The following is a 20,697-nucleotide window of genomic DNA, read 5'->3' as shown; positions in this document are numbered from 1 at the left end:
AGTCATGCTATGGCATCATTTCAGGAAGGGGACTGATACAATACCAGTAAGGGGAAACATTCCTTTAGTCAGGCCACTACCTATAGTCCATTCAGATAAACCCACCATACTCTTAATATTCCACTTTCATCTACTCACCATAAGCAACTGTTGAGTTCTTGATAAGCGGTTGTCCAGACGAGGATGTGCTGTACATGTAAAATGCACTTAGTATATTCAACGACTTGGTGGTGGTTATGTGCTCTGGAGTAGGTTCCAACCCATAACAACCCTGTGAAGGGTTGCTGTGAGTCAGAACCTACTCCACGGTACTTAACAACAACAACAACATACATCCTTGGGTGGGTATTTCTGCTGGTGGACAGAAATGGGTCATCTTCTTGGCCATTAGCCTGATAGTTGGAATTCATATTAATAATTGTGAGACCATAGAAAACTATTCTTCCCCTAATGATTTCCAATATTATAGTATGAACAGTCACAAGGCTCAGTAAAGTGGGTATCCTGGGTGGAGTTGGAGCTATATTAGAAGTTATGTATGGTATGAATAAGAATGCTGGAAAACGGTTCCACAACTGAGAAATGATCATTGTTCAAATGTTTCAGGTGCTGACAAGATGGAAACTAACTTCTCAAGCCCTCTGAAAGAATGTGACGCTATCTTCCATGTGCCGGACATTCTGAAAATGTTCTCACTGGTGATACTTGGGGTCACTTTTGTCCTCGGCACCCTGGGCAATGGGCTTGTGATCTGGGTGGCTGGCTTCCAGATGACTCGTACAGCCACCACCATCTCTTACTTGAACTTGGCCTTAGCTGATTTCTCTTTCACTGTCACCCTGCCATTCCACATTGTCTCAATGGCCATGAAACAATGGCCTTTTGGTCCGTTCCTATGCAAATTCATTCACATTGTAATGGGCCTAAATCTGAATGGAAGTATATTTCTGTTGAGTTTCATTGCTCTGGACCGCTGTATTTGTGTCCTGCACCCTGTCTGGACCCAGATTCACCGCACTGTAGGTTTGGCCAAGAAGATGATCACTGGCCTATGGATTCTTGCCATCGTCTGCACGTTGCCAAGTGCCATCTTCTTTAAAATAGTAAATGACAAGGAGGGCAAAACCCAATGCCTTGTCAACTGTACATCTTGGAGTGGCACCCATGAGGAGGTCATGGACGTGATCATTAGCGTGTCTCTGGTCAGTGGGATCATTAACTTCATCCTTGGCTTCAGTACCCCAATGTCCATCATCACTATCTGCTATGGGCTCATTGCTGCCAACATCCATAGAAGAGGTCTCATTAAATCCAGCCGTCCCTTACGAGTCCTCACTGCTGTTGTGGTTTCCTTTTTCCTCTGCTGGTTCCCCTTTGAGCTGGTTGCCCTCCTACGCACAGTCTGGCCCAGAGACGTGATGTCGAATAGTAAGTACATGAAGATCCTGGTATGCCTAGCGAATCCAATGAGCTGCCTGGCCGCCTTCAACAGCTGCCTCAACCCTATGCTCTATGTCTTCGTGGGCCAAGACTTCCAAAAGAGACTGATCCATTCATTACCTACCAGTGTGGCGAGGGCTTTAAGGGAGGACCCAGGCCAGATCGGTGACAACGCAGCTGCTAATGATACTTCACTTCCTTCAAGTGCTGAGTTACAGGCAGTGTGAGATGGGGGACACTTTTGAGTTACACGCCTTCTCCTACCTTGCTCCCTAATTAGCTTCATGTCACCTTGAGTTAGATCTACCAGTCTTATATTACTGTTATCAACTGGTTTAGAGGAAATCAACAGGCGTATGTCTTTTTGGCTTTCAGATCTCAGCCTGTAGCCTGGAGTAGTCAGAAGTAAGAAGGTGAGAAAAGAATTCAGGGGAAAAGAAGATTACAACATGTGCAGGGATAAAGGGATTCACCCTCATGGTCTAATTTTCAGCCAAGCAGTAGAATAGAGAATATAACAGTACTAGTAAGGTCTGCTCATCATGGAATGGTCCATCATTCAGAATCCAAAGGGCACCATTTACCCACGGATAAAGTCAACAAGGGATGGGGAGATGAATTGAATGGAAATCGAAACCACAGGAAGGAAGGAGGATCACTGTTGTTGCAGGGAGGGAACTGCAATCATTGAGATGAAACAAAGTGTGTGATTTGTTGAACGTAAAATTGATGGCCTTGTCTTCATTCAATTCACAATAAAAAAAATTTTTTTTTTTAAATACTGGTGATTTGTACAACGTACATGAGCTAGTCTGTTAAGGAGAAACTATTATTTCACTATTATGTTACATGTTTGCTAAAGGTTTCTTTGTGGTTATCTTTGATCAGATTCTACTCCTAGTTTTCTTCGTTTTTTAAAAAGCATGCATGGTTGTTTAATGTTTTCAAATACTTTTGCTGCATACAGTAAGATGATCATATATTTATTTTTTAAGTTACAGCATCATAAATTACATGGCTTACTTTTTGAGTGTTAAACTACCCTTGCATTCCAAGAATAAGCACTTACTTAATTGTGACGTATTTGAGATAGATGTTGTTGTTGCTGTTAAATGCCATGGAGTTGGTTCTGAATCATAGTGACCCTATATGGGATTTATGAGAAGTGGCTGGTGGGTTTGAACTGCTGACCTTGTGGTTAGCAGTACAGTGCTTATTCTACAGTGCCACACCTGTACTCTGGATATAGATGTCAACATATATAAATAGATAGTTATAGATATTTTGATGAGAGAGACTAACAGAATATATTATATATACAGATATATAAACACAGAGAGAGAGAGAGAGAGAGAGAATAAACAATAGTACAACCAGGTGTTAAGTGAGAAAGTCTAGCATCTGGTCAAAAATACCTCTGACCCTCATATCATGAATTGGATCATGTTCAGTGAACTTCCACCCCTACGCCAACTATTTTTACAAATTCCCATGCAACATATATTTGTTTTACACCTTTGAGTTCCTGCTTCAATAACATATTTTGGCTGTTGACTGCTGACTTTATGTTGAAATAAGTCAACCCACAATGGTATCAAATTTTTTCTCTTGTTTTCTATAAATACTCATTCACAAATGCCTTGGGAAAAGAGAACTTGAAATGAAACAAAGGCAGTCCTGTATCAAAAGTTTTTCAGCCACTCCAGTGCTTTATTCAGACATCCTTCTCCTCTCTTTCATGCTGATTCCCCCACCCAAGTCCTTTGCATTTCCAATGCAGAATAGTTTTCCCATTACATTTGCATTCTTGACTCCCAGGAATGCTCGGTTCCCCAAAAATGTACGTTTTCTCATGGCCAAGTGTGGTGCAGTGAATTACTTGATATAGTTCTTCTGGCCTTAGTCTTTGTATTTCCTAACAAATGGATACGACTGGGCACATGTTAGGTGTTTGTGCCCCACCAGGGGAATTGACTGGCTTGCTATCAATGTAAATAAGATACAAGGTACCCATGTGGGTGGGACTATGCAAATAGGGTGCATGGAACTCTTAACATGGGATTGGTCAGTTTTGCCATCCCACTAGGTTTAAGATGCACTCTAGAAGCTGAAAAGGGGGTGGGGCTGGGGTGCTGGCAGGCAGATCTTTACCATCAAGAAAGAAGAGCCAGTAATAGAGCGTGTGGACACTGACAGCCCTTCAGCAGAGAAGCAGAGGCAGCCGAACCGAGACCACAAGAACTGGGACAGAGCAAAGAAAGCTGAGCCTTCAGGCAAGAGACTTGCTCACGGAGTAGACGGCTAAAGTTTGCCAACCTACAGAAGTTGAGCTGGGGTACCTCCAGGCTGAGGCTTACTTGAGGTGGAGTGGAGTACCTTTGGGGGATTCATTGGCAGACTTTAATTTATTAATGCCTAAAATGTATCCAGGTCTTTGCACATTTTGTTATATTTGACTTTGTCTTCTCGAGCTGACCTTTGAAATTTTCTGTTCAGCTCTTGTACCTCCTCACTTCTTCCATTTGCTTTAGCATCTCTACACTGGAAAGCAAGTTTCAGAGTCTCTTCTGACATCCATTTTGCATTCCAATCACCAGTATTTATCAATGCATCTTGATGGCATGTTTGATCAGCTTCAGACTGAAGACGCTGATAAAATTCTTCAATTTCATCATCACTGGCTTTAGTGGTTGGAGCGCAAATTTGAATAATAGTGGCATTAACTTTTCTTCTTTTTAGGCGTATGTACTTCAAGATAGATCTTGATATGTTCTTTTTGATGATAAATGTGATGCCATTCCTCTTCGATTTGTCATTCCCTGCATAGTAAGTCATGTGATTGTCAAATTCAGAATGGCCAATATCAGTCCATTTCAACTCAGTAAATGCCTAGGCTATCAATGTTTATGCATTCTATTTCATTTTTTATAATTTCCAATTTTCCTAGATTCGCACTTCATATATTCCATGTAATATATACATGAATGTATTAATGGATGTTTACAGCTGTTTCTCTTCATTTTGAGTTGTGCCCCATCAGCAAATAAAGGTCCTGAAGGCTTTACTCCATTCGCATCATCATGGTCAACTCTATTTTGAGGAGGTAGCTCTTCCCCAGTCATCTTTTGAGTGCCTCCCAACCTGAGGGATTCATTTTCCAGCATTTCAATTTCCAGAATATTTTATATTATTCTGATGCTTTTCATCTTGCTTCATTAGTCAATACTCTGGTGCTATCTGACAGTGTTCCATTGATATCCATAAGGTTTTCAGTGACTAAATATTCGGAAGTAGTTCGTCACTCCTTCTTCCTAGTCTGTCTTCATCTGGAAGCTCATCTGAAACCTGTCCACCATGGCTGACCCTGCTGGTATTTAAAATACCAGTTGCATAACTTCTAGAATCACAACATACAAGCTACCACAGTATAACCAACTGACAGATGAGTGATGGGAATGTTGGTCAGTGGTATCTTTTTTTACTGGAATATGTTGTTGTTGTTGTTAGGTGCCATCAAGTCGGTACCGACTCATAGCGACCCTATGTACAACAGGACGAAACACTGTCTAGCTATAGGTACACAGATTACTTAAATGGATTAATTTAGTTTCATGTGTAGTTCTTGTTCACTTTTTCCTGGATGTTTGTTATTGTCTACATTTCAAAGGTTTAAAAACATTAAGTAAATCAGGCTAAGGTCCCTTTCCCTTTATACCAGGAAATTTTCACAATTTCTGGATTTAAGCCTCTTCAATTAGGGCAGCCCATTGGTTTAGGTACCACAAGTCTCTAAAATTGGACACTTTAGGATACTGGGATCAGAGGGATCAAATGACAGCAGCAGCCAACAGTCAGCAACCTTGGCTTTGGTGCCAATCTGTGTGTCTTCAAGAGCTATTGCAATAGCAATTTCAAACTCATTAGAAATCGAGCTCCACCTCGTGGTTGGCTAAAACACAAAACAGGAAATGGGAGTCTTGCCTCATCTCTCAGCCCTGTAAGAAGAATCCCTATGCACTTCCCAGAGTGAATTTCTAAGTGCATCTGAATAAAGAACTTTGTATTTATATATATGGTGGTGGTGTGTCTTGGGGTCGGTTCTGACTGCATAGGGTTTCCGAGGCTGTAAGTCTTTATGGGAGCAGAAATCCTCATCTTTCTCCCACAGAATGGCGGTTAGTTTCAAACTGCTGACCTTGAGGTTAGTAGCCCAACTTATAATCACTATGCTATCAGAGCTTATATATATGATGGTGATAGGATTTCATGAATCAACAGTGAGTAATTGTTATCAGGATTATTCATGATGGTCATAAGTGTCGCTGTAGAAGGTATACATATATGTATCTATTCGTCTCTCATACTTTGGACATGTTGTCAGGTGGGACTAGTCACTGGAGAAGGATATCATTTTTGGTAAGGTAGAGGGTCAGAGAAAAAGAGGAAGACCCCCAGTGAGATGGATTGGCAAAGTGTCAGCATACATGAGCTCAAGCGTGGCAACAATTGTGAAGTTGGCCCAGGACTGGGCAGTGTTTCGTTCTGTTGTTCATAAGGTCGCTAGGAGTTGATACTGACTCAGTGGCACCTAACAACTATATGTTGTTGTTGTTAAGTACCATGGAGTCGGTTCCGACTCATAGTGACTCTGCACAGGGTTTCCGAGGTTGTAAATGTGTCCGGGAGCAGAAATCCTCATCTTTCTCTCGCGGAGCAGCTGGTAGTTTTGAATTGCTGTCCTTGAGGTCAGCAGCCCGATTCGTAACCATTACACAACCAGAGCTCCTTAACAGCTACATATATGTTGTTGTTATGTGCCATGAGTCGGTTCCGATTCATAGCGACCCTGTACAGGGTTTCCGAGGCTGTAAATCTTTACGGGAGTAGAAAGCCTCATCTTTCTCTCTCTCTCTCTCTCTCTCTCTATATATATATATATATATTCGCTGTACTCATGCCACCCTAAGAGTTACCACTGCTTCTAGACAGAGAACATTCTGTGCTCACCCATGCGTTTCCCTGCCAATTCACATTTCATACATTCGCCAGCTCCAAACCCTACTATACTACTCAACCATGTTTCCCCCCCCGCTAGATCCACAAAGTTGGCAGTTCAAACTCACCAGCAGATCTTTGGAAATCTTCTATAAGTTCCCTCTGAATCAGAAATGACTGGACGGCACGTAAGAACAACAAAGCTCCATTTCCGGGAGCGCAGTAGCTCCATGCAATACGCAGTGGACTGAGAACCACAGGGTCTCTGGTTCGAGCCCGCCAGCCCCTCCGCGGGAGAAAGATGAGGTTTTCTGCTCCCGTGAAGGTTTAAAGCCTCCGGAGCCCTATAAAGGGTTTAACTATGAGTTGGAACCGACTCGATGGCACTTAGCAACTTCAGCGTTCCTGTGTTATACTTTCTCCTGCTCCAAATACCATGTAGGTGGCTCTTGCCAATGTAAGTCTCTGATCGGGATCCTAAAGAAATACCAGGGGAGGGATTTTTTTTTTTTTTTTTAATATGGATTACGGCTCTGCGGCTTCAGAATGTTTGATTCATAAAAATCTAGCCAAAACTCAGGAATCTGCATTTACTCACAAGTTTCTCTGGGAATTGTGACGTACAACCAGATTTCCCCTAGTTATTAGCAGGTGCATAAATATTCTCCTCCACTGGTTTGGCACTGTGGGATAAGCATTGGACTGCTAACCAAAAGGTCAGTGGTTCAAATCCACCAGCCGCTCCTCAGAAACCCTATAAGGCGTCGCTATGAGTCGACAACACTTAACAACCAGAGAACATAATAATAGCTTGTATTGAGCCTTGAAAACACAGATACGTTGTGTGTCTTTACAGTTCACAACTAAGAAAAACGGGTCTTGTGCATATGGTTCTGGTGAGACAACCCTTGGGGAAATTATGTGGGCAAAAGTTCTGTTAGCAGAATAAATTTTGTCAGAAATGTTGCTGTGCTCGGCATCTTCTACAGAGTCCTGTGGGAGTCAGCATAGTCTGGAATTGGCAGACATGACCCAGGGGGGGGCAGTGCGCTCTTCTCCTGAAAAGAGAAGTTCTCAGGAACAGTTAAAAATCACTGATCAGTACTTCGTTTCCAAACAAGGGGTAAGATAGAATCCCCGTTGAGTAACTTTCCTCTTTTCCAGATGGATCTGGTGAAAGGGGATGGGGGATGATGGTGATAAGATTTTATGACTCAATTGTGAGAAACTGTTATCAAGATTAATAGCACTTGTCACAACTATAATTGTAGAAGATGTGTAGCTAAAAGGGAGGAGTAGTTAATCTTTCAGTTCGGGAGCAGAGGACCCCAGGGCCATCAAGGAAGAGCATGAGTGGAACATGAGATCCTACCCAGAAAAGCAGGGACAGCAGAGACCGTGGCAGAGGCGATGACATAGAGAGAGAGAGCAGCTAAGGACGCTAGGCTCACGAACTGAGAAAGGCTGTGTCTCTACAGGCAGGAGGCTGGCTTGCAAAACGTGCCCTTAGGACATTTAAATGAATACAATTTTTGTTCTGTTTTGTATGTATACATCAAATATTTTTGCTTTGTTCATTTGTGGAAAACAAGCTGTACAAAGGAAGCCACAGGGTGGCTCGTTGTTACAAGGCGGTGGTGGTTCTGTGCCGTGGAGTCGGTTCCGACCCATAGTGACCCTGTATAGGGTTTCTGAGGCTGTAAATCTTTATGGGAGCAGAAAGCCTCACCTTTCTCCCGCGGAACAGCTGGTAGTTTCAAACTGCTGACCTTGCAGTTCACAGCCTGATTCGTAACCACTACGCTACCAGAGCTCCTTAGTGTTACAGGGAGGGGAGTGTAATCATTGAGATGAAACAAAACGTAGGATTCTTGAAAGTAAGGCTGATGATCTTATGTTTACCTTCACTCAAATCACAATAAAAAGTTAATTTAAAAAAAAAGAGTATATATATGGTTTTACTTTGTGACTGTCTTAGGTCTGACTAGTTGGATTTTTTAAAAATGTCAATCAATCAAAAATTTTGCTTAAAACTTCCTGAAATCTATGTATAGGAACTGTATAGTTCCTCTTCCCCTCCTAAGGCTGGAGTGCTTTGTACCTATTCAGTACTTCCCAATTTGAGCTGTCTATATGGAGCTCTGGTAGCGTAGTGGTTACGAATCGGGCTGCGAACCGCAAGGTCAGCAGTTTGAAACTACCAGCTGCTCCGCAGGAGAAAGATGAGGTGTTCTGCTCCCATAAAGATTAACAGCCTTGGAAACCCTGTGCAGGGTCGCTATGAGTCGGAACCGACTCCACGGCACATAACAACAACAACAACATTCCACAATTAAGCTTCTTGCATTAACTCAAAAAAAACCACTGATGAATCAGAAGGACGTGCTCCCATCTTTCCCTATGCCAGCCTTCTCCTATTTCCTCCTACCTATTCCCACCACACATGGCTACTAACCAGTAAACCAATCCATCTAAACTTGGATTGGCTTTGCTTTGTGTGTGGACCCAAAAGCACAAAAGAGATACCGAGACTGACAGAAAGAATTAAGATGGAAAAAAAAAAAAAGTTTGTTTTTTCCATAAACCATCATGCTCTTTAAACTCGATCTCTCAAGTTGACACTAATTTCCTGTCTTACTTATAGAGAAGTAGCTGCCAAATGGTTGCTGTTGAGGAAAACAGCAGTGCGTTATCTTGCAGCTGAAGTGGTGATCTAGGTGTAAAAACTGGAAGATATAGTCAAGAAATTAACTATCTAACCGTAGAGAGATTCTGGTACTCATAGTTGGAAGACTTCATGGTTGACAAAATTCCTTGCAATTCACGTTTAATCTTTTTTCAAACATGAATTGCAAGGAATTTCAAGTCACAGGTGACTTGAATGTTACATGAGAGTCTCTGTATTGTTGTTGTTAAGTGTTGTCAAGGCAGTTCCGACTCATAGCGACCCTGGATAGGGTTTCCGAGGAGCAGCTGGTAGGCTTGAACTGCCGACCTTGAGGTTCAAACCAACCTTGTGGCCCAGTGTATTATCCTAAAGCGTCACCCCAGGACTCCAGAGTCTCTGTATTAGTATTTACTTATTGCTGCATAGCATGTCACCCCAAAAACCTAATGGCTCCAAATAACAGTGGTCATTTACAAGGGAGTTTCAAAGGTTGTGGGAAAATTCTGTTACCTTTTAATTCCATCTTTTCAGGAATTTCTTGATGCTTCCTCATATTAGCTAAAGCATCTATACGTGTGCCTCTCTGAATGTCCTTTCTGACGCCAAGTGGAAATGCAGTGGTTTTTCTTCTGATCCTAACCAGAATTCATGGAGCTAGAGACCAGTAATTTTAGGCTGAGGCTCATGGCGGAGTACTGGGACTTGTAGGCATTTGTTAGCAGCCCTAAAAGCGCTTTGTTAATATTGCCCAGGGAGGGAGAGGCTGTCCTGACGGAAAGAACTGTGCCCTTAGCATTCTGTGGTCCTGACATGTAGCTCATGTAGCTCATTAACTTCCATAGCCAACCCGTAACTTTGAGTAGGGTATCTGAGAAGTGTGGCCGTTGCTATGAATTATGAAACCCAGCTATAGAGTGCTGTGGAATGGTTGTGGTTGTTAGGTGCCAAGTCAGTTCTGACTCATAGCAACCCTATGCCCAACAGAACATAACACTGCCCAGTCCCGTGCCAGCTTCACAATCGTTGGCTATACTTGAGCCCACTGCTGCTGCCACTGTATCAGTCCATCTTGTTGAGGGTCTTCCTCTTTTTCTCTGACCCTCTACTTCACCAAGCATGATGTCCTTCTCCAAGGACTGGTCCCTCCTGAAAATATGTTCAAAGTTTGACAGACAAAAATCTGGCCATCCTAGCTTCCAAGGAGCATTTTAGCTGTGCTTCTTCTAACAGAGATTGGTGGGAGGAATGGCTGCTGTCCTATTTTGTTGCTTTGGGCACCTCCATTTGCTGATGTGGCGCAACTCAAGATAAGAAATAGAACGGAGAATAAAATGAATTGTGACTGTAGCGTAGTGGTTATGAATTGGGCTGCGAACTGCAAGGTCAGCAGTTTGAAACTACTAGCTGTTCCGCGGGAGAAAGATGAGGCGGTCTGCTCCAGTAAAGATTTATAGCCTCAGAAACCCTGTACAAGGTCACTGTGAGTTGGAACTGACTCCATGGCACATAACCATCACCATCATTATACCATGAACTCCCAGGAGAATGAACCAACATGTTGTGGAAGTACAGCCAGAATGTTCTGTAAAAGTAAGGTTGACCGGACTTCACCTCACTTATGTAGATGGTATCAGGATCAGTCACTGAAGGACATCTTGGTAGAGGGTCAACAAGAGAGGAAGACCTTTGTGGTGCAGGGAATCACTGACTATGGTCCTGCCAGCAGGCTTTGTGATTCCTACACAATGACTGGCTTATTGTTGTTAGGTGTTGTCAAGCTGGTTGTGGCTCAATAGCAATCCTGTATTGGGTTTCCAAGGAGCAGCTGGTGAGTTTGAACTGCCGACCTTGTGGTTCAAAGTGACCTTGTGGTCCAGTGCTTTACTCCACAGAGCCACACTGGTACTATGTAAATGAGGTGCTTGTGGCCCACCATGGAGATTGAAAGTTTGCAAGTTAAGGTGCCTGGCGTTGGAATGTTGGGTGCTGACAACTTAGTTCTGACACACACACACACACACACAGAGAACTTGTCTTGATGGAAGAATTGTACCAAGTCACTTTTGATGCTGAATTGTAACCCGTTTCTTCCCTAATAAACCCCATTATCATGAGTATTGTGTATTAGTTCTGCGTGGTAACTACGACATATCATCCAACTTAGAAGACAGACTATGCTGTGGGTAGAATTGCTGGTGTCCTTGGTAAAAAGACTGGAGAACAGGTGGATCTGAGCCATCTCTTAGGACTCATCCTTGGGCTGTTGAATTTCCTTGGTCCATTCGTCCAGGCCTCAACAAGAAGGACTGACACGGTGGCTGGGACAACTGACTCAAGTGTAGCAGTGACTGAACAGATGGCACAGGACTGGCCTAGGGTCTGCTCTGTTGTACGCAGCTCTCTGTGGAGTCAGAACTTGACAGCCCCCAACATTGCTTCACTGGTGAATTCCAACCAACATTTAAGGCAGAAGTAACACCAGTGTTCAACAAATTACAGAAGACAGAACACTTCTCAGCTCATGTCTAAACACACCAACCAGTTCCTCAATATAAAAATCATGCTTGAAGAGCAAAGTCATTTTTATAAACATATCAAGATTTTTATTTTGCAGTATACTCAAAATTCAAGAAAAAAAATATTTGTTCCCTTTAATGGTGGTAAATACCTGTGACAAATTGCCATTTCCCATTAATTGTGCTTTTGGCGAAAGTTTACATAGCAAATGAGTTTTCTAATCAATAGTTCATACACAGACTGTTCCAGCAAATCTGATGCAATCCCTGCAGTGTGCCAGAATCTCCACTGCCCCCTGGGTTCCCCATATCCATGTGTCCAGTTTTCCTGTCCCTCCCTGTCTTTCCTTTGGTTTGGGGCAAATGTTGCCCCTTTGTCTTGTATAGTTGATTGTACTAAGAAGCACATTCTTCATAGATGTTAGTGTCTTACAGTCCCATCTTATTACTTAGTGGAAATACGGCTTCCAGGAGCGTCTCCAGTTTCACGCTGTTGGTGTCGAGTTGGTTCCGGCTCCTATTAACCCTGTATAGGGTGTCCAAGGAGTGGTTGGGGAGGTTGAACCACTGACCTTGACATTCACACTGACCTTGAGGTCAAGTGTTTATCCTACAACGCTATAACAGGACTTTGAGTTTCAGATTAAAAGGCCAACATTCTCAACATCTGCAATTCAGCGACATTAGTCACACTTATTGTATTACTCAACCATTACCATTTCCAAAATTTCCTCTCACCTTTAACAAAAACTCAGTATCCTGAAGCACTGAGCTCCTCTTTGTACTTCCTTCCCATCCCTGATACCACTAATAAACAATGTTGGTCTTTACATACTCGCCTGTCCTAGACATTTTACGTAAGTAAAATCGACTGGTTTCTTTCCGTATGTTAAAATACAAGGTTTGACAAGGCCAACTATAACTGAGGACAAAAACCTTAATGTTCAGACCATGCATTGTTACAGGGAGATACAATTTACATACCAAATGGTCTTTACAAATATAGATCTTCTTGCAGTGATGTGATGGCAGTACGCGGCTCTTTAAAATAATAATAAGCCTTGTTGTCAAATGGCTGGTCTGCAGGGAAGGAAAACTTAATTTAACTTCTACAAGTCTAAAATCCTGGTGTGGTGCGGCACAACAATGCACTAGGCCTCACCACGAGGCAGAATCGACTTGGTGGCAGCGGGTGGATTCCAAAATCTCAGCATGCAATATTTCTGAACTACTTGATTCATATTAGATTGTTCTGACATTATTTCCAGACACCTCATTAAATGTTAACATGATAAAAAAAATTATATATATTTTAATGAAAAGAGGCCATGAACTCTCACCATACAACTAGCTCTTGAGTTATATATGATTTCCCTAAAGTAGGTAACCCAGTTAAAGCAGATGATGTGTTGGTATTTTATTCATAGAGTAGTACTTCCAGAAATGATCAGATATTTTCACACACCGGAATATAAATGTCATGTATGTAAGACACAGACACAGAGAACACTACAGTGAAGACTTGTACTGAAAACCGTCTTTGCCCTTTCTCAGACCATATTCCCCCTTTCTACCAAGAAGTAATGACGAATCTCAATTTTGTTTGGCACACCCTTACTTTTTTCAACTATGCTACGTTTGTTGTTGTTGTGTGCCATCGAGTCGGTTCCAACCCATAGCGACCCTGTACAGGGTTTCCGAGGCTGTAAATCTTTACGGGAGCAGAAAGCCTCATCTTTCTCCGTGGGGCAGCTGGTAGTTTCGAACTGCTGACCTTAAGGTTCGCAGCCCGATTCATAATCACTAGGCTACCAGAGCTCCCTCTTACATATCTATAATTGTTTACCTTTTGTATCATTTTAGCTGTATTCAACAGCTTTATCTGTCTGTATCTCATGATGCCATTTCTGTCAACAGAGTGTTTGTGAGATTCCGCACACTGATGCCCATAGCACCAGGCCATTTGTCCTCCCTACTGTGTGCGCTGTCAGGTTGGTTCTGACTTAGAGCCACCTGATAGGCCACGGAAGAACCACCACGCAGTTTCCTAGATTGTGAACTTTCAGGAACAGACTACCAGATCGTTTACCCCTGAACCGAGAATGTAGGATTCGAACTGCCGACCTTTTGGCTAGCAACAGTGCTTAACCAACACCCCACACCATGATTCCTTCACCAACACTAACGTGTCCCATTAACGAATGTGGTTTGTGCTTTTGCATATATAAAATAGTTAGCTACCCTTTCTTATCAATGGAACTATTCTTTCTCATATTAAAAAAAAAAAATTAAGGTAATATTGGACAATATTCTTGAGTCAAAAAGAATTGTTTTTAAAAGCCAAAAAGAATGGAGAAACACATTAAAAAGACACAGAAGCCAACTTGAATTGACTTGTACTGGTCAAATCTGGGGATATTTGAGTTCATAAATTAAAAATCAGTATTTTTATTTCAAAAATAAGCAAAGAGCTTATCTGCCATCTTCACGGGTCAGAGTCCTTAGGTTTCCACTAGCTGGCTGCCAGCCTCTCCCACAGTCCCCAGCAGCTGGTCTGCGAGAGAGCCTGGCACCTACTGATCTATTCCAAAGCTGCGCTCAGCCAACTGCCTGCCAGGCACAGCGAAGGCCAACACTTGCGCTCTGAGCGCACCAGCTGCACTCAGGGTCCGCCGGGCCCACCACCCTTCACACGAGGACCACAGAGCTACTAGTTCTGCACTCAGCTCCCCAAGCGTGGAGGGAGGAGCCTCACAGTCCAGTGCTTATCATATGGAGTCATCCCCTACAGTAGACTGCTGTTAAATTACCAACCGAGTCGGTTCTGAGGAACAGCTGGTGGGTCTGAACCACCACCTTGCAGCTCAAACTGACGTTGCGGTCCAGTGCATTATCCTGCAGCGCCACACCAGGACTCCAGGATTACAGTAGAAAATCACATATTAACTACAAAGAGGGAAAATAGTCAATCTTGATCATGCAGCCAGCACAGTAAAAATGGATTCAGGAAACAATGGTTGCTATAACGAATGAAAGGAAAAGTTGAGTGAAATCAAGATGAGGTACAGGATACTGAAATAGTCTCAGACTACCTCTCCACAAATAGGGAAATAGTAATTTTATAGCAGAGAAAACCACCCACACAACATCGAAACTGGCCAGCATCATACAACCAATAACAAGACAAACCAACAAGATGCACCACACTAAGAAAACAGTATTACATGTGTAGCGAGTATCCCCACCCCAAACACACTGTCACTCATGAGGAAGCCTAAGACAAATACAAATGGAAATGTATTTTACAAAAGCAAAGGCTTTTACTCTTCAAATAAGGCAAGGTCACATGGAAGACAAAGACTGAGGAACTGTTATAGATTTCGCGAGACTGGAGAGATAGGATAAGTATTAGCAACGCATGGTTTTGGATCCTGGTTCTGATTTTTGTTTTAGCTATGAAGGATGTAACTGAGATAATGAATTCTGAATAAATTCTATAAATTAGGTAACAGTACTGAATCAACATTCCTGATTATGTCACAGAATGTTCTTGTAATTAGTAAACATACACTGAAGTAAAGAGGGCAAACGTAGTTGTTTCATGTCTGAAACTCGCTCTCAGTGGTTCTGGGAAGAAAAATAATGTTAAGTGCTATCGAATCAGTTCTGACTCATATCAACCTCGTATGGTGTTTCCGAGGAGCAGCTGGTGGGTTTGAACCGCCGACCTTGTAGTTAGCAGTCCAGTGCTGATCCTACAGCGCCACACCAGGACATGCAGAATATAATAAAGCAAATGAGGAAAATGTGAACAATTGAGGAATCTGGATTAAAAGTATATATAGAAGTTCTTTGCATTATTTTTGCATCATTTCTATAATTTTGAAGTTTTTTTAAACATGTTATTTATTTTACACCCATAAATAGGTTATACTTACATACAAAGATTTTAAAAACCGTACCATTTCTGTATGAGGGCATGCTCAAGAACAAAACCCCTAAGTACAGCAGAAACGGTTTGGATAACTCAGCCGTTTGTGCTGATCATTTAATTTGGTCAGACTTTAAACGTGTTATATTCCACAGTAGAACTGTCTCCTCTTCATCTTCAAAACATGTTAGAATATTTTGTCAGTACAGTATAAAAAACACACACACATGATTTCCTTTATAAAACTATTTTTAGAAAACATTTCTCCCCAATTCATTGACCTAATTTTCCAAACGTTAAGTCTCTCATCAACAAGGTGCAGTCACCCCTACCTTTGTTATCTTCTCATATGCATTATCTGTTAAAACATTAGTCACAATTTTAAAAATTATTTTCAAGTATTTTATGGCAACCAAAAAGTTTTTCCTTAGTGTAAAATTTCTAATACTCTATGGTATGTGATTTTCAATAAAACTTTTTCTCCATTTAGCACTCTTCTATGATTTCACTCTAAATCCTCTAAAGCACGAGCGATTTCTCAATAAAAATATTCCAACAGTCATTTCTGGCAGATAGTTCCTTCCCATGTACATTTCTCTGATATAAAATAAAACACACTTCTAGGGAACTTTTCACCAAATTACAATAGTAGCCTGCCGTGTAATGAGTGAGCTTTGACTTCTGCGTAAAACCATGCACACGTTTGGTGTACTCCCAGGATGTGGTGTCTCTTGTGTCCACACTTTCCTGAACAATGAGCTACAACATACGAATGAAGAAGGTTTCCCCGTATAAGCTGCATTACAGATGGCTCTGGTTTTGATTTAAAAGTGAACATCTGGGTAAAGGTTTTTATGCGTTCGGTGTGTCTGCAGGATTTCTCTCAGGTGCCTGTGTCCCCTCGTTGGAAGGTCCTCCCTAATGGGAGGAGTGGCCTTTCCTATTTTTTCTGTATTCACAGGACTTCTCTCCCAAGTGAGTTTTTTGATGTGTGTCAAGGTGTGACTTGACTCGGAACAACTTCCCACATTCACGGCACTCATGATGCTTCTCTTTATGAGTCCTCTGGTGTCTGATGAGGCCAGGCTTCCAGGGAAAGCCTTTCCCACACTCACTACACACAAAGGGGTTTTCCCCCGTGTGGGTTCGCTGGTGGATGACAAGTGGGGACTTACGACTGAAGGACTTCTGACAATCGCTGCACTCGTACGGTTTCTCTCCCGTGTGAGTTCTCTGATGCGCAACCAGCTGTGACTTCTGTGTGAAGACTTTCCCACAGTCGCTGCATCCGTAGGGTTTCTCGCCTGTGTGCGTCCTCTGGTGGATGCTGAGCAGTGACTTTGTACTGAAGGCTTTCCGACACTGGCTGCACTCGTACGGTTTCTCTCCTGTGTGAGTTCTCTGGTGCGCAACCAGCTGTGATTTCTGTGTGAAGACTTTCCCACAGTCGCCACATCCGTAGGGTTTCTCTCCCGTGTGCGTCCTCTGGTGGATGCTGAGTTGTGACTTTGTTCTGAAGGCTTTCGGGCACTGACTGCACCCATGAGGTTTCTCTCCCGTGTGCGTCCTCTGGTGGAGAATGAGTTCCGACTGCCGCATGAAGGCTTTCTGGCATTGACTGCATTCGTATGGCTTCTCTCCGCTGTGGATTCTCTGATGGAAAATGAGCTCTGACTTCCGGGTGAAGGCTTTCAGGCATTCTGTACAAGGGAAGGGTTTTTCCCCGGTGTGAGTCCTCTGGTGCTCGATGAGCTGTGACTTGCGGATGAAGGCTTTCTGACAGTGGCTGCATTCATTCAGTTTCTCTCCAGTATGCGTCCTCTGGTGCAAAGTAAGGTTGAATTTCAGAGAGAAAGCTTTTCCGCATTCAGTGCACCTGTACGGCTTCTCGCCTGTGTGAGTTTTCCCGTGTTTTATGAGGTTCCCCTTGCTGATGAAGGACTTTTGACATTTGTTGCATTCGTAGGGTTTCTCTCGCGTGTGAATCCTCCGATGTAAAATCAGACTGGACTTGTGGGGAAAAGTCTTCCCACACTCACTACATTCATAGGGCTTCTCTCCTGAATGCCGCCTCTGGTGGATAGTCAGTTGAGACTTGCTACAAAAGGCTTTCTGACACTCGCGGCACTCGTAAGGTTTCTCGCCTGTGTGCGTTCTCTGGTGTAAAATGAGGTCTGCCTTCCGGATGAAAGCTTTGGGACACTCGGTGCATTCGTAGGTCTTCTCTCCCGTGTGTGTTCTCTGATGGACAATGAGCTGCGATTTCTGAGAGAAAAGTCTCCCACAGTCATTGCAGCCGTACGGTTTCTCTCCAGTGTGAGTTCTCTGATGGAGAACGAGGTGGCTCTTCCAGACGAAAGTTTTCCTGCATTCGACACAGCGATAGGGCTTCTCTCTGGTGTGAATTCTCTGGTGCAGATGGAGACGTGACCCACAGGCAAAGGATCTCTGGCATTCAGTGCATTTGTAGCATTTCTTTCCTCTATGGTTTCTACTGAGACCTGGCTTCTTATGGACAGCTCTCCCACAGTGATTGTCTTCATAGCTGTTAGTCCCACAGTGAACATTTTCATGCACAGCATGAAGTAACAATTTCTCAGGTGCATTTAACTCGTCCACTTTCTTACTTACATGATTTATGCTCTGGAATAGGAAATTGAAGTTATGTTTGAACACTTTCCTATATGAATCAAATCCATCTTTCCCCAGGTGAAATATTTTCTCAACAATGTCAGTTTTCTGGTTCCTCGCCACAGGGTCGGGCTTGTCAGAGTTTTCCTGGCGCTGGTCTGTGTCGTCATTCGCTTGCCAGGCTTCTTCTAGAAAGGAGACCAATACATCTTAACATGAAGGGCTGCTCTCTCACAACAGGGGTGAAGGGAAGAAATTGTATTCTGGGTAAAACACACAAGTCAAAGGACTGAGTAGAAGGAGAGGACAGACAGGATGCAGAGCGTCATGAAAGCCATGCAGAGCCTGGACAAGGGCATGCTGACCGTGTGAAAGCACGAGTCAGCCTGCAGGTAAGGTGTTGAGTGGAAGAAGGGGCAGCATCAGTGTTGGTCAAGTAAAAGTAAACAAGCTGCGAGACAGCGAGAGACTAACCGAGAAAGTAAGACCCTGATCCTGATCCCAGAGATCAGATGCAGAAAGTAAAGGCTTACGGCAGAGGTGGGGAATGTCTGGCCCGTGGGCCATGTAAGGCCCGTGAACTCATTGTCTGGCCCTAACAAGACAACCGCAGCTCCAGCCATCACATGGTTGTTGTTGTTGTTGTTGTTGTTGTTGTTGTTGCTAAGTGCCATCGAGTCGGTTCTGACTCATAGCGTCCCTGTATAGGGCTTCTGAGGAGAGAATGGTGAGTGTGAACCATCGACCGTGCAGTTCAAAGTGATCCTGCGGTCAAGTGTCCCTCCTACAGTGCCATACCGGGACTCCAGCCGTCACTTGAGGGGTGAACTCATTAAATGTTGGACCAAATACAGTAGGCTAATTTTTAAGTTAGTAATTTCATATGGCCCGTGAATAATGTTATAAATTTTGGAAAGAAGAAATAAAGCTCCCCACACCTGGCATAAGGGGTGTGGTGGTGGTTGGTGGTTATGTGCCGTGGAGTCGGTTCCGACTCATACCGACCCTGTACAGGGTTTCTGAGGCTGTAAATCCTTACAGGAGCAGAAAGCCTCATGTTTCTACCACGAAACAGCTGGTAGTTTCGAACTGCTGATCTTGCGGTTCATAGCCCAATTCGTAACCACTACGCTACCAGAGTATATCTCTTTCTAAATATCAAGCAAGAGTCCTAATGTGAACAAGGTGCTAAGTGCAAACACCCTGAAAAGCAAATCTAAGAAATGCATGGCAACTGTTTAGAGTCAACTGGATTTTTAAGTAAAATTCGAGAAATAACATATCAGGAATTCTAGACCTTGTCACGCTCACCCGGTTTTTACTCACCTAGACTGCCCTGTTGATCTCACCCTTGACACTCCATGAGTGTCCTGGTTCCACCCGAAAGCTTGCTAATGGCTACGTGAGTAACCCGAAGACTCAGAGCTGGTGGTTAGAGTCTGGAGAACTGAGACCAGTCTTGTTATAGACTTCCCATCGCAGCAAAGTGAAGAACCTTCATGTGGGAGGTGAGGGCACGATCCTCTACATTCAGAAAGAATCTACCATTCAAGAAGCCCAAGTGTAGAATCTTCCGAAGACCTACATGTTGGAGCTCTTAATAAAGAAACGGCATTAGACTGGCGGTCGGCCTTACCCAGTGATGCCAGGTTGCTGTAATTTTCCAACATCACATCGCAATACAGGTCCTTCTGAGCAGTGCCAAGTAGCTGCCACTCCTCCGAGGTGAAGTTCACAGCCACGTCCTTAAACAATAACGTTACCTGAAACGGCACATTCCTGTTTAATTTAAAGGACATTTCATTCAATGCTGTGGAAAGCATGCATGTGAACTTATCTTCATGTTCACAGTACAGTCTACATACAATCTTAAGAGAAGCTAGTTTATGGAAGGAACAGAAAGCTCATCTAAACAGCCTGCCATTAGAAATCAGTGTTATTTAATACATTAACAGGAAAAAAAAAAAAAAAAAAGATGAAAATCACATACTCATGAAACTGGACACATAAAAAGCAGGTAACATGTTATGTTATACTGCTGTTAAATACCACTGAATGGTACATTAAGATTTGTGCATTTAAAGTTAGAGAATTTTGCACTCAAGTAAATTATGAACAAATTGTTGGTGTTAAGTGCAGTTGAGTCAATTCTGACCATAGCAACCCTGTATAGAGTTTCTGAGGAGCAGCTGGTGACCTTGAACCGCCGACCTTGCAATTCAAACAGCTTTGCAGTCTGGTGCATTAACCCACAGTGCCACACCCGGACTCCTATGAACATAGTCAATGCGAATTAATGACATGCAGGCTGAAGTATTTGAGGGAGATGAAATGATGTTTGCAAATTACTTTGAGACGCATTGAACTAAAATGAAAAAGTAAATGGCTACACGGAGAGGCGTGTGACAAGCAATTGCATTAAACTATCAACTGGATGATCCAGTCAGTGAGCACACGAGCCGTCACTGTAAAACTCTTTCCAGTTTTCTGTACATCGAAAATATTTGCTAATGAAA

At 43.0% G+C, this 20,697-nt stretch overlaps 2 protein-coding genes across 2 annotated transcripts in view; one reads left to right on the top strand and one right to left on the bottom strand.

Annotated features, from left to right (window-relative positions):
- Positions 1-617: 617 nt before the first annotated feature.
- FPR2 (formyl peptide receptor 2) lies at positions 618-1,667 on the top strand. Its single transcript, XM_006868352.1, has one exon. It carries the CDS (start codon positions 618-620, stop codon positions 1,665-1,667), a length of 1,050 nt encoding a protein of 349 aa, XP_006868414.1.
- Positions 1,668-16,468: 14,801 nt separating this feature from the next.
- LOC102842892 (zinc finger protein 268-like) overlaps positions 16,469-20,697 on the bottom strand; it is a 50,820-nt gene continuing 46,591 nt past the window's right edge. The window contains exons 4-7 of the mRNA XM_006868351.1: positions 19,818-19,944; positions 18,302-18,369; positions 18,045-18,193; positions 16,469-17,969 (exon numbers count right to left, since the gene is read on the bottom strand). Coding sequence (XP_006868413.1) covers positions 16,469-17,969; positions 18,045-18,193; positions 18,302-18,369; positions 19,818-19,944 — 1,845 coding nt within the window. The remainder of the gene's footprint in view (positions 17,970-18,044; positions 18,194-18,301; positions 18,370-19,817; positions 19,945-20,697) is intronic.

This window comes from Chrysochloris asiatica, unplaced genomic scaffold (genome assembly GCF_000296735.1).
Source record: "Chrysochloris asiatica unplaced genomic scaffold, ChrAsi1.0 scaffold00116, whole genome shotgun sequence".
NCBI classification, from domain to species: domain Eukaryota; kingdom Metazoa; phylum Chordata; class Mammalia; order Afrosoricida; family Chrysochloridae; genus Chrysochloris; species Chrysochloris asiatica.
This window is presented reverse-complemented; position numbering and strand designations above follow the sequence as displayed.